We start from the raw sequence: 15,061 nt of genomic DNA, 5'->3' as shown, positions 1-15,061 counted from the left end.
ATATAAAGGAGAAAAATACCTCTGATTTTTGTGAGGATTTTGTTTATTTATCTAAGACTAAATTTCTGAGCCTTCTTGGCCTTGTATGTTATTCTAAGAATGACTTTATTATAAGTTAGAGCTAGAGCCTGTCTGTGGATACCACTTGTTTTAAAACTGATGTTGTTTTACAAAAGACCATTGCAAAACATAACTAATGAAAAATATCTTAGGATGTTATCCTAACAAGGAACACTTTTGTTTGTATCTTTCTTGTCTCTAGCATATAATAATATTGCTGTTGCATTTATTCTGTGTCAGACATTGTGCTAACTGCACTACATACTCTCTCTCACAACATTCTCAATTGAGGGGACTCATATAAACAGAAACTTGGGGGCATAAGAATCTGTTACAAAAATGGCCAGCAACTGGTATTACTAAAATGTAGGAAATGTTTAGGAAAGTGGGATAGATAAGGAAGCCAAATAGGTAGAATGAATTCAGATGGTACTTAATGGATTCAGCTATGATTCAGAAGATTATCCAAGGTTATAGTGCCTGTGAATGGCCAAGTCAGGTCTTAAAACCAGGTGTGTCTAATCCAGACCTCAAGCTCTTCTATATTTTATTGCATTTGCATAATACAAATGCAATCATTTTATCAATTACTAAATGTCTTTTACTGTAATGAACGAGATTTTGTTTATGCAAAAATGAAATGCAAAATATGCAAAATGAAGTTTAAAAGTAACAATATCATTCTAGGTAGTATTCCCATAAGAACCATAAAATTCTTGTAAATAACAAATAATTTAATATAACTTTTTCTAGTTAAACAACTCAAGTAGGTTTTTGATAGACAAATTGGAAAATACAGATTAAAAAAAGAAGAAAGCAGAATTACTTTAAATTTTACTACCCAGAGGTAAATATTGTGTATGCTTTTGAGGCCTTTTTCTCTGTACATTTCTACTTACATAATATATATATAAAAGTCCCTTTTTTACCTAATGTATCATGAGCATATTTTCATAGTAAAACATTTGTAACTTTTATGATATCTGTAGCTGTACCATAAGTTACTTAACCATTCTTTCATTATTCTTTACAGTGTTACTGTAAAGAAATATCTGCATATCTCAAGAAAATAAATTTTGAAGTGAAATTATGAGTTCTAAGATTTTCTGCATTTTTAAGGCTTCTGGCTCTGTAGAAAGAATGCACCAGTGTACATTGGAGCAGTGTCTCCACTGCTTTCTAGCTGGCACTGCCTACATTCCCTATGGAGATTGTGGTGGTACAGCAGTCACCTCCCAACCATCTTTGGGAGCATCTGCCCGTGATTGCAACTGTGGAGCTGAGTGATTCTGAATGTAATCTTCTAGGGCAGCACCTTCATAGTTTAGCTGAGATCTGGAGCATTAAAGTATTGAGAATGTCTGATTCCTCATCTCTCTATACTACTTATTTTGATGTTTTCCTTTTTTCCCATAGAGACGCAAATGTAATATTGGTGACTAAATTGTTATCATTTTGTTTTTCAGGAGATGATTTTTCTTTGATTCAACAGGAGATATTTATGGTTAAAGAATGTAAGCATTGCAACATCGTTGCCTACTTTGGAAGCTATCTCAGGTAAAAAACCAAAAGCGTCTTTCTCTCTTTGAATTTTATATTTCTTTGCTATCACGCTTCTTCTCTTTCATGTAAATGTTGTTTTATATACAAATTTTTAAAATTAATTGTCTAAACTTATAAAATTTCTCAGGTCTTCTTGTCTCCCCTGTTGTATTAATAATGACAGCATGATTTATGCATATATACTTTACCTGGCAAAAGTAATGAAATATTATTAATGATTATAAGTAAGTGTTTTAGTTTATAAAACTTGGATCATATTCCAAACCATTTAAGGTGGGAACAAAGGTGAAATTAATATTCTTTTCTGTATCTTGAAGAAAGATTGCTAGGGCAGTTTCTTGTTGCACTCTATCCTAAACATTGATGTGCTGAAGAGTGAAAGATTTCAAAGTGTGTGACTGGTTGAGAATTACTTACTAATATAATTTTCTTTCTCTTTCATATTAGTCGGGAAAAGCTGTGGATTTGTATGGAATACTGTGGTGGCGGATCACTTCAAGATATTTACCATGGTACTGTTAATTTGACTGTACTTTTTTGGGGGGTACAGGGCATACTTACAGCATGTGGAAATTCCCAGGCCAGGGAGCAAATTCAAGTCATAGCTGCAACCTACACCACAGCTGTGGCAATGCCAGATCCTTAAGCCACTGTACCATAGCAGGAACTCCTGACTCTACATTTTAAAATTGACTTTAAGAGTTCCTGTTGTGGCTCAGCAGGTTACAAACCTGATTAGTATCAATGAGGATGCAGGTTCAATCTCTGCCTTGCTCAGTGGGTTAAGGATCCAGCATTGCCACGAGCTATGGTGTAGGTTGAAGGCTCCACTCGGATTCCTTGTTGCCATGGCTGTGGTGCATACCGGCAGCTATAGCTCTGATTTGGCATGAACCTCCACATGCCAAGTGTACAGCCCTAAAAAGATGAAAAAATAATAATAATAATAAAATTGACTTGGACTTTAATGATAGTTATTTGATATGTCTAGTTGACAAGGGCTACTAACAAGTAGATTAACTGTTTTATGTTATTCTCTTCTGGTTCTGGAGTTTTTATTGCATAAAAGAAATCTAAGTTTTATATTTTGTTGGTTATTCAGTTAAATTGCTCAGGCCTGAACTGAGATATCCAAACGTACTTGAACAATCCAGATTTTGCTTTTCAGATGTAGACTCTAGGAAATCTTATTTAGTCTCTAGGGAAGTATTTTATCTAGAAACTAAACTGCTTAGGCTTCCTTGTAAATTAGAATTGAAATGCAAAAAGAGTGATTCTCTGGTAAAGCAGATTATTTATCTATCTTAGTAACTTAATCTGCGAACTAGGAGAACAATTTAATTGTTTCTATAATACTTTTGTGTTAAAGATATATAATTTTAAGAATTTGGAGTACTTTAACATTGTGTTAATTTCAAGAGTTTTCTGAGTTGAATGTGATTTTCACTTATAATTTAAAAATAGTTTTCATTTCAGCTCTACATTTTAGCTTTTGTTGTTGACAATTTGCTGAACTTCTAGAATTTATGAGACTAAGGCTAGATCCTTATAAAATAATTTTTCTTTTTAAAATTTAACTGACTATATAAGATAGTAAAACTCCCATTGTAATTGTTCATTATGTAATTTATTAAGAATTATGTGAAGTATTTTTCATTCCTATACTGAAATCTTTATATTGAAAGCCTTATCAAATTTCAGGCATGTAGTTTACAATAGTAGATGTGAAGACAGGTGATATTCTAGTTTAAATAATATTTGTAGTTTGTAGAGGTCAAATTTTTAAAATGTCAATAAAGCAGTGGTTAAATAAACTATACTTAAAATATGAAATACTGTGTAGCATACCAAAAGATAAAGTAACTCTGTTTATATCCACCTGGGTATATGTTCCCAAAGCCTCTTTTTAAATGGAAAAAGTGAATTACGGAAAAATACGTATAATGAAATACACTTAGATTTTTTAAACTTTTTTTTTTTTTTTTTGGCTTTTTAGGGCCGCTCCTGCAGCATATGAAAGTTCCCAGGCTAGGGGTCGAATCGGAGCTGTAGTTTCTGGCCTATGCCACAGCCAAGACCTACACCACAGCTCATGGCAACACCAGATCCTTAGCCCACTGAGTGAGGCCAGGGGTCAAACCTGCATCTTTATGGATCCTAGTCAGGTTCGTTAACTGCTGAGCCAACTGCTGAGCCATGAAGGGAACTCCTAAAATTTATGTTTTGAAAGTATGCGTATAAATCTAAATATTTAGCAAAATGAAAGGGTGCATATCAAATTGGTAAGTCATTACCTCTAGGGGAGGAGAAATGAGACTCAAGGAAAAGTTTAATTATTCTAAAAATGTATTACTATTTAATTATAAATTAGTCAATAATTTTGTCACAGCAAATAACTCATGACAGAAAAGTTATGACTGATGTCTAAATACTGTTCACTGCCTCATTTTATTTAAAAATATTAATACCACATAAATATTTCAAATATATAAAATATGATAGTTTTTAAGCTAGAACTAATTCCATTTATTAAAAACAAGGTGTATTCCCTTATTTTAGCAGTTTTTTACTTTCTTATGTATTATACCATACTAGAATTAACAGTTCTCTTTCATTTTATCCCTGTTGTTGATTTTAAAGAATTATTGGTAGGAAATAGCTCTATGCCACTCAATTTAAAGTTCTTTTCTATGTTTTTATGATGAATTATGATCTTTTCTATGAAGAGTTTTAATCCAATATTTATAATTTTTATCCTTACTTTTATAGACTGAGAACTCAAGAATATGGATTAATAAAACTATACAGCTGGCTTTTTTTTTTTTTTTTTACTACTTCTTAAAGAATTCTTTAAGAACAACTTAAGAACTTAAACTTATTGTTTTGAGACATCAATTTTATTTTTTTATGAAATTTCTACTTTCCATTATTAAGCCTATGATTTATTGAATTAAATTAAATCTAAAAAGTATTCAAACCTTTAAATAATATACTAGATAGCATATTAGTCAAGAACAACTACTCCCATAATAAACTGTTAATAAAGTGATTTCCCCCTTTTTTTTTTTAACTACTGTTTCACCAACTACTAAGAATCAAAATTTTATGTTTCTGAGTAGATGTAGAGAACCAGTGATTAAAATATGCAGTAAATATTTTCTTTTATTTTTAATTAAAGTGTAGTTTTTGGTTGCTGTTTTTTGTTTGTTTGTTTGTTTTTTGTTTTGTCTTTTTGTCTTTTCTAGGGCTGCTTCCTCGGCATATGGAGGTTCCCAGGCTAGGGGTCTAATCGGAGCTGTAGCTGGCGGCCTATGCCAGAGCCACAGCAACGCTGGATCCAAGCCGCGTCTTTGATCTACACCACAGCTCACAACAACGCCAGATCCTTAACCCACTGAGCAAGGCCAGGGATCGAACCTGCAACCTCATGGTTCCTAGTCAGATTCGTTAACCACTGAGCTACTAAGGGAACTCCATAAAGCATAGTTGATTTACACTGTTGTGCCAATTTCTGCTTTACAGCAAAGTGACTCAGTCATATACATACATATATACATATACACATTCTTTTTAAATATGTTTTCCTTTATGATCTATCCCAGGAGATTAGAAATATTTCCCTGTGCTATATACAGTAGGAACTTATTGTTTATCCATTCTGAATGTAATAGTTTATATCCACTAACCACAAACTCCCAGTCCATCCCACTCCCTCCTCATCTCCTCTCTCCTTTGGCAACCACAGCTTTGCTCTCTGTCTGTGAGTCTGTTTCTGTTTTATAGATAGCTTCATTTGTGCCATATTTTAGATTCACATATGAGTGATATATGGTATTTGTCTTTCTCTTTCTGACTACTTCACTTAGTTTGGGAATCTGTAGTTGCATATTGCCACAAATGGCATTATTTTTTTATGGCTAGGTAATATTTCCATTTTATATTTGTACTATATCTTCTTAGTCTGTTCATCTGTTGATGGACATTTAGGTTGTTTCCATGTCTTGGCTATTGTGAATAGTGCTGCAGTGGAACGTAGGGGCGCATGTATCTTTTTTTTTTTAAGTAATAATATAGTTACTTTATTTAGCAGTTCAGTAATTCATTAAAGATCCACATTTCTTCCTAAAGTGATGGCAAAGTTTTGTCCGGATATATGCCCAGGAGTGGAATTATATGATAATAGTTCTGTATTTAGTTTTCTGAGGACCCTCCATACTGTTTTCCTTAATGATTGTACCAATTTACATTCCCACCAAAATTGTAGGAGGGTTGTCTTCGTTCCATTTTTTCAATTGAGTTGTTTGTTTCTTTGTTGTTAAGTTGAATAAATGAGTTGTTTGTATATTTTGGAGATTTAGCCTTTGTCAGATACATTGTTTGCAGCTATTTACTCCCATTTCATAGGTTGTCTTTTCATTTTTTTTTAATGGTTTCCTTTGCTGTGCAAAAACTTGTACGTTTGATTTGGGTCCCATTTCTTTATTTTTATTTTTATTTCTATTGCCTTGAGAAACTGACCTAAGAAAGTATTTGAATGGCTTATGTCAGAGTGTGTTTTATCTATGTTCTCTTCTAGGAGTTTTATGGTATCATGTCTTATATTAAAGTCTTTAAGACATTTCGAGTTTATTTTTGTGCATGGTGTGAGGGTGTGTTCCAATTTTCCCAGCACCACTTGCTGAAGAGACTTTTTCCCATTTTATATCATTGTCTCCTTTGTCAAAGATTGACTTTTGGTATCTGGGTTTATTTCTGGGCTCTCTGTTCTGTTCTGTTGATCCTTATGTCTATGTTGTACCTTTACCATAGTATCTTGGTTACTGTAGCTTTGTAATATTGTCTGAAGTCTGAGTGAGTTGTGCTTCCTGCTTTGCTTTTTTCCCCTCAGTATTGCTTTGGAAATTCTGGGTCTTTTATGGTTCCATATAAATTTTGGAGTTATTTGTCCTAGTGAAAAATGTCATGGGTAATTCGACAGCAATTGTTTTAAATCCGTAGACTGCTTTGGGCAGTGTGGCCATTTTAACAATATTAATTCTTCCAATCCAGGAGTATGAAATATCTTTCCATTTCTTTGAATCCTCTTTAATTTCCTTTATTAATGTTTTATGGTTCTCAGCATATAAGTCTTTCACCTTCTTAGGTTTATTTTGGAGGGTGTTATTTTTAAAGGCATTGCTTTTTAATACTCCTTTCCTAATATTTCATTGTTAGTATACATAAATGCAACTGATTTCTGGACGTTAATCTTGTATCCCCTTAAACTTTGCTGAATTCATTTATCAGCTTAGTAGTTTTTGTGTGGAATCTTTAGGGTTTTCTATATATAGCTTCATGTCTTCTCTGTATAGTGACAATTTTACCATTTCTCTTCCAATTCAGATACCTTTTATTTATTTTTCATCTGATTACTGTGGGAAAGAAGGATTTTATATTTCATAATAGAAATCTGTCAGAAGTGACCCAATTACTTTTTAGATTCTTAGATAAGGTAACAGATCTAGTTCCCTGTTTTGATAACTATGATGAAGAATTATGCTAAAGAAATATCTAACCTTTAAATGCATATATCATGTCTTTCAGTATATTTCAACAGTTGATCTCTTTATGGTCATCTAACTTGTGTATATAGCTCTAATTAATTATATATGCTTTTCTCATTTGGGAGCTTTATTTTTTTTTTTAATTGTTCAGGGTTGAGATCATATCCATTGCTATGTATAATGGGTGCTTAATACTGACCAGAGTTGCTCTGGAGCAAATCTTCCATTTTTAAAGTACATTTAGTTTTAGAACTTTACTTTTTTTTCCTGATTATAAGAATAATATATGCTTATGACGAGAAGTCATCCAATGATATATACAGAAGAAGTTTTATAATAGTTTGTCTTTTTTTTTTTTTTACTTTTTAGGGCCACACCTCCAGCATATGGAAGTTCCCAAGCTAGCAGTCAAATTGGAGCTGCAGCTGCTGGCCTACACCACAGCCACACCAACAGAGGATCTGCTTCACGTCCATAGTCCTTAACCCACTAAGTGAGGCCAGAGATTGAACCTGCATCCTCGTGGATACTAGTTGGATTTGCAACCTGCTGAGAAACCATGGGAACTCCATAGTTTGTCTTTGTTACAGTAGACTGTTTTTAATTTGTTGTATTCCAATGTGTAATACAATGTGGTCTCTTTTTTTTCTTTCTAGTTACTGGACCATTATCAGAGTTGCAAATAGCCTATGTATGCAGAGAAACTTTACAGGTACTACGTTTGCTTATGTTGAAATAAATGCAGTTCTAGATTCACAAACCAAAAACTATAAAATGTGATCTGCCCAAAAGAAAAAGAGTAAACCACATTTTTCTGTTAACCTCTCAGATTGTAATTCTATAAGCCTTAGTTATTTCCTCCGTGAATGAGTCTCAGGAATTCATTTAAGCTGATGCTGGTATACACAGTGGTGATATCTGGTGTGCTACTTTGTAGTTTTTGATCCTCAGTTGCTACAAAGCTAAAAAAATCCATAGGTGTGAATTGGTTTTTATGAATGAATCACTTGACCTCTCACTTATAACAAGCTGTCTATGCTTCCCCTTCAAGTTTCATGGCAGAATTTTTTTGCACAAGAGATGAGGTCTTCTACCATTTCTCCTGAAATGAGAGTTAAGTAGCATAGCAATAATCCAGAATGATATCTGGAAACCCTGTTCTGTGTGATATATCAGAATCCCTTTTTATAAGTTTGGTAAACATTGTATTAAGTAGAAATTTCTTCATTTCTTTGATTCAGATCCTCTGCGAGCATTTAGTGTATTAAAGTAGGTTGTGACTTTTCAGTAGTTTTAGGGAGTATGGAGCATTTCTTCCAAATTATTTTTTAGTTCTTTGAAAGATTACTCACTGAAAAAACTGGCAGTAGTGTCGTTTACATACTTTAAGGCATTTAATTTAGAAGCAGGATTAAGAAGTAGTGATTGGTGTTTTTTATCTTGGCAGTTCATAACATAATCGTTAATTGATGCTTCTATTTGTCCATTTCCTTGATTGTGTAGTTTATTTAGAAGTGAAATTGATGCTTTATATGTTGTTCTTCCATATTTAGAAATTGGGAGTTTGATCTGATTTAAGAGAAAGCTCTAATTTCAAAAAGAGTTGGCTTCCACATACTTTAAAAGACATACCATGCTAAGTTTGTTAGATATATGTAAAATAAATTTCTTCAATGTATCATATATTTCTGTAATAATCCTATAACATAGAAACCTTTTTTTTTTTTTTATGGCCACACCCACAGCATGTGGAAGTTCCTGGGCAAGGGATTGAATCTGAGCCACAGCTGCGACCTGTGCCCCAGATGTGGCAGTGCTGGGTCCTTTAACACACTGTACCAGGCCTGGGATCATAACATACTGTATCAGGCCTGGGATCACACCCGTGCCTCTGCAGCAACCCAAGCGACTGCAGTCGAATTCTTAACCCAATGCACCACAGCAGGAACTCCAGAAATCTACCTTTTTGTATCCACAGAAAACAGAAAACTAATCATGTACTCATAGCAGAGAATTGTTGACAGATTAATTTTCTTTATATTTTAATTTCCAAAGTTCATTGCATTGTTAAATAATGGATAGAGTATGGAATGGAAGTAAAAAATGAAACAAAAATTTGAATTTGCATTCTGGCCCTGGTATATGACCATCTGCTGTGGTTGTGGTTCCCCAAGTAAGGCTTTGGAAGGAATGACCTCTAAGATATCAGTTCCAATTTTAAAACTCTACTGCGCTGACAAATTTCCATATCTGGTGTCTATTGACAGATGAATGGACAAAGAGTCATGGTTTATATATATGATGGAATATTATTCAGCCATAAAAATGAAGGAAGCCCTGTCATTTGTGACAGCACGGATGAACCTGGAGGATCCTATGCTAAGTGAACTAAGCTAGGCACAGAAGATATATACTCACTTTTAAATAGACTCTCACTTATTTGTGAGATTCTAAAAAAGTTGAACTCACAGAATACAATCCTCAAGTTCCACCTTAAGGAATTAGAAAAAGATGCAAAAGGAAATAATAAAGCTCAGAATGGAAATCAATGAAATGTATAGTAGAAAAATATCAGAAAAATCAATGAAACTAAAATTGATTCTTTGAGAAGATCAACAAAGTTGATAAATTTTCAGCCAGATTATCAGGGAAGAATAAGAGAAGATACGAAAATAAGAGAACATTATGACAAAATCTATAAATATTAAAGGTATAACATGGATATTCTATAACTAAGAAATATTATGAATAGCTTTATTCCAAAAAAGCTTGCAACTTAGATGGAATGAAAAGGGACATTTTCCTTGAGAGACATAAACTTTTTTACTCACTCAATTAGAAATCATCTCAATAGTCCTCTGTCTATTCCCTACAAAGGACGCTTTCAAGCCAGATGATGTCATGGATAAATTCTACCAAACATTTAAGGAAGAAATAATGCCAATCCAACACACTCTTATAGAAAATTGAAGAATAGGGAATACCTTCCAAATCATCTTATGGACCAGCATTGCTTTGAAATCAAAATCAGACTTTATAAGAGAACAAAACTATGGACTAACATCCTTTGTCAAGGTAGATACAAAAATTAAAGAAGAATATAAAAGCAAAGGTAATCGAATAATACATTAAAAAGATAATAAATCTTAAACAAATGGGGTTTATTCTGGAATGTGATGTTGATTTAACATTCAAAAATCATTTCAAGTAATTGATAATATTAGCAAACAAAAAGAAAAGACAAACTGCATTATCATCTAAATAGATACAAAAGAAGCATTTAGCTAAATCCAACATTCATTTCTGATAAAAAAAAAAATTCTTACTGTACTGAGAATAGAAAGGAACTTATTCAACCAGATAAAGAGCATTTATGAAAAACCTATAGCTAAATCATGCTTAATGGTAAAAGACTAGATGCTTTCCCACCAACGTTAATCAAACAAGGTAAGAATGTTCCACTTTTTCTTAACATTGTACTAGAGGTTTAGGCCAGTGCAAAAAGAGAAGGCAGTGACAAAAAAAAAAAATCTCAGTTACAAATAAGTAAAGCTTTATTCACAGACTGCATAATCATCTATGTAGAAAATGGAATAGAATCTACAAAGGGACTACTACAACTAATAAGTGAGAGTAGGAAGATTTCAAGATTCAGGCTCTATATACAAAATCAATTGGATTTCCATACACTGGCAACAGAAATTAAAATTTAGAAAAATACCACTTGGATTTCCCTGGTGCCTCAGTGGGTTAAGGATCTGGCGTTGTTACTGCTATGGCAACAGATATGATCCCTGGCCTGGGAACTTCTGCATGCCTCAGGTGCAGCCAAAAAAAACCAGTAAAAACTCAAAAGCAAAGTGACATCAAAAAATGCTGTTTAGGAGTTCCTGTCGTGGCGCAGTGGTTGGCGAATCTGACTGGGAACCATGAGGTTGCGGGTTCGATCCCTGCCCTTGCTCAGTGGGTGAAGGATCCGGTGTTGCTGTGAGCTGTGGTGTGGGTCACAGATGCAGCTCGGATCCCGCGTTGCTGTGGCTCTGGCGTAGGCCGGCGGCTACACCTCTGATTCAGCCCCTAGCCTGGGAACCTCCATATGCCGCAGGAGCGGCCCAAGAAATGGCAAAAAGACTAAATAAATAAATAAAAATTAAAATTAAAAAAAAAGAAAGAATCAAAGGAAGCTTTTTTAATCCTGTATAAACTGACAAGCCAATTCTAAAATTCCTAAGGAAACACAAAGGACCTGGAATAGTCAAAGAGTTGTGAAAAAAAAAAATTTGAGGACCAATAGTAGCAATTTCAAGACTTAAAAAGCTACGCTAATCAAAGTGTAGTGGGATTGGCATAAGGGCAGATAAATAGTTCAGTAGAACAGAATGAAAAGATCAGAAAAAAAATCCACACAAATATAACTAATAATTTTTTACAGAGCTGAAAAGATAATTTAATGGAGAAAGGGTAGGCTTTTCAATAAATGGTTCTGAAATAATTGAACATCCATATCCAAAAAAATGAATTTTGAACCATATTTCACACCATATGTAAAAAAACAAATGGACAAAAGGTTTGGACACTTCACCAAAGAAGCTATATAGATGGCAAATAAGTCATAGAGAAGATGTTCAATATCAGTAGTTATTAGAAAAGTGTTAATTAAAACCATAATGAAATACTGCTACACATCAATTAGAATGGCTAAAATTAAAAATACTGACCTTGGGGAGGTTCCATTGTGGCTTAACAGTAATGAACCCAACTAGTATCCACAAGGATGTGGGTTTGATCCCTGGCCTTGCTCAGTGGATTAAGGATCCAGCATTACCATGAGCTCTGGCATAGATCGCAGACAAGCTCGGATCTGGTGTGGCTGTGGCTGTGGTGTAGCTTGGCAGCTATAGCTCTGATTCAATCCCTAGCCTGGGAACTTTCATAAGCTGCAGATGTGGCCCTAAAAAGCAAAAAAAAAAAAAAGAAAAGAAAAAGAAAAACCTTAACCTTGGGAAGTTTGGTGAGCAGGTGGATTAACTGGAACTCATACACTGCCAGTTTCAATGTAAAATGGCAACAGCTGCTTTGGAAAACACTCTGGCAGTTTCCTAAAAATTTAAACTTATACCACCATATGATCCAGCCATTGTACTCCTAGATATTTATCCAAGATGGAAAAATCATACAAACACTTGATGTCAGTCTTCATAGTAGGTTTATATACACTAGCCAAAAACTGGCAGTAACTAGCCCAGTGACCCAAATGTCTGTGTGTTGTCAGGTGAATGGATAAACAAATTCTGTATTATTTGTACAGTGGAATACTACATGGTAATAAAGAATGGAATTTGATAACATTAACAGGGAATGTCACATTAATTACTGTGAATGAAAGAAACCAGACAAAAAAGTATATACACTGAATGATTCCATTTACATAAAATTGGAAAATTTAATAATTATCTGTAGGAACAAAAAGTAGATCAATGTTTGTATGTGGGAAAGACATTTGGGAGTGGTGGATATGTTCATTATCTTGATTATGGTGATGGTTTTATAGTAAAGTATTTCTGATTTTTAGCAGAAAATGAAATAAAAATATTAAAATATGGTAAATATTAATTAGTAAAAAGAAACTCATCTAGGTTTTCTCCTCAAAAGGAAATTCTAGTTTTGCTTATTTAGTAAGAATTTAAGTAGAAAATTTAGGTGTCAAGTTTGCACTTTTGCTAACGCACACTTTTTTTTCTTAACTTCAGGGTCTTGCCTATTTGCATACCAAAGGCAAAATGCATAGAGATATCAAAGTAAGTATATTTAACTCAAACTCTATTTGAATTGATAATCTATTGAATGGAGTTTTTTGATGACAATTTAATATTATTTATATTTTTGTTTTAGGGTGCAAATATTTTATTGACAGATCATGGTGATGTAAAATTAGGTATGTTATTTTTCCTAACATTTTTTTGTAAAAAAATTACCATAAAATTTTAAATGAGAATTTACATTATACATATTTAATGTTCTTATGAAGAACCATAATAATGTTCATCTTTTGACTCAGTGATTTTACTCCTAAGATTTTGTTTAAGGAAATTAACCCTAAAGATTAAAAAGAGCCATAATCATGAAAGTATTAATTGTAACATTACTATAAGAGAAAAAATGGGAATATAGGTCTAGCAGTAGAAAAACTGTTAAACTGTGATAAATCAATTTAGAGAATATTATTCCATCATCAAAATTAATAGGAACAGGAGTAAAATCCTGTAGTGTCTGGCAACTTTATGCATCTTCAGCCTTTTACAACTATATTTAACAATAACAATAAAAAGGCTTATTCATTGAAAAGGAGATTTTTAAAAATAGCACCAAAATACTAGCCTAGTTCTGTTAGAATAAAAGAAATCCAAGTAGGTCTTTTATTTTCTGCTCTTTTTTTCCCCCAAATTAACTCCAGGTGCTTGTAATGAAAATATTTTCATTAACTTTGTTCTTAATAAAATATATTTTCATTCTAGTAAGCTCTTTTCTCTTCATGATTATCTTATGAACCAAGTAAGAAGAGATTTAGGTATTCAATTTATATACATTTCTCTAGCATTGCTATCCGAATTATTAATAATGGCATGCCAAAGGGTATAGTTTAAAAATATTGGTGGTTTTATTGAAAACTAAAATTTTCTTTTGTGCTTTTTCCCCACCAGCTGACTTTGGCGTGGCTGCAAAAATAACAGCTACCATTGCAAAAAGAAAATCTTTCATTGGCACTCCTTACTGGTAAGATATTATTTTGACTGAATTTTGTGCTTTTTCATTTCTTCAATGTTAGTGATCAGCATCGATACTAGTTATACAATTCATACTTAACTGGAGATTGAAAACTTGTGTGCTCCTTGATACTACCATAGTTATGCTTGGGGTAGGGAACTTTGATACTCTTTTTCATTGTCCAGCTTTCCCTGTGTTAAACTTCTGATAATTCCTACCATCCTTGGGATTTTGTGTTGAGAGGACTCATAGGTATAAGATTTTCCAAAAAAATATCATGTTACAATCACTTGTCATTTTGTTACCCTTTCTTACAGTATTTCTTCTATCTTGATCTATAACTTCACTTTCTGGTTGTTAAACTCATGTATCCTACCCTGCCATTAATCATCACCTCCACCCTACTTCTAATGTACCCTACCAGTTACTGACAAAATAATCTTTCTAAAACACTGCTTTCATTACCAAAGTTCAATAATCGAAATATTATAGAAAACCTAGTAATAAACCTTAATATGTAAAATAATTTAGTATGTATTATAAAAGGTGGCATTTAAAGTTTATATGAATGGTTAGGTGCTCTAATATGCAGTGCTTGGATAGTTTATTATTTGGAAAGAATTTTAAAGTAGCTCCATACCTCATAACTACTGTCAAAATAAATTGTATATGGAACCTCATAGTTACTGGTCAGGGCTGATACTATACTAGATTTGAAACGTTCACTGTTTATCTCATTAGAAAGTTTTTATATAAAGTTTTAAAACGCACATTGCTAAATTTCTTTAAAAATAAAATTCACAAGTTATATAATAAAAATGCTCAGTTTGATAAAAAGTTGCATATTCAAATAGTTAATATAAAAATGAAACCAAAAGAACTATTAGTGACCGTAAGTAATAGCTGAGTAAGCCTTTCCTGGTATAAATCATAAAACATTGCTAGATTTGTTGGTAGGTTTAACTGCGTGAGATGATTAGAGATGCCAAAATTCTCAACAAAATTTTAGCCAACTGAATCCAACAATATATAAAAAAAAAGATCATACACCACGACCAGGTGGGATTCATCCCAGGTTCACAAGCGTGGTTCAACATATGCAAATCAATGTCATACACCACATTAACAAA

General features: G+C 33.1%; 1 protein-coding gene across 2 annotated transcripts in view; it reads left to right on the top strand.

Moving 5' to 3' along the window:
• MAP4K5 (mitogen-activated protein kinase kinase kinase kinase 5) overlaps positions 1 to 15,061 on the top strand; it is a 133,178-nt gene that overhangs the window by 47,465 nt on the left and 70,652 nt on the right. For both annotated transcript variants that reach the window (XM_084980951.1, XM_084980952.1), the window contains 6 exons: positions 1,527 to 1,617; positions 2,071 to 2,135; positions 7,823 to 7,878; positions 12,917 to 12,964; positions 13,059 to 13,101; positions 13,868 to 13,940. In XM_084980951.1, coding sequence (XP_084837077.1) covers positions 1,527 to 1,617; positions 2,071 to 2,135; positions 7,823 to 7,878; positions 12,917 to 12,964; positions 13,059 to 13,101; positions 13,868 to 13,940 — 376 coding nt within the window. The remainder of the gene's footprint in view (positions 1 to 1,526; positions 1,618 to 2,070; positions 2,136 to 7,822; positions 7,879 to 12,916; positions 12,965 to 13,058; positions 13,102 to 13,867; positions 13,941 to 15,061) is intronic.

This window comes from Sus scrofa, chromosome 1 (assembly GCF_054392235.1).
Source record: "Sus scrofa isolate SSC_HxYL_T2T_F1_AM1 chromosome 1, Sscrofa_HxYL_maternal_Yorkshire_Landrace_v2.0, whole genome shotgun sequence".
NCBI lineage: Eukaryota > Metazoa > Chordata > Mammalia > Artiodactyla > Suidae > Sus > Sus scrofa.
The sequence above is the reverse complement of the archived record's forward strand: the minus strand, read 5'-3'. Positions and strand labels throughout refer to the sequence as shown.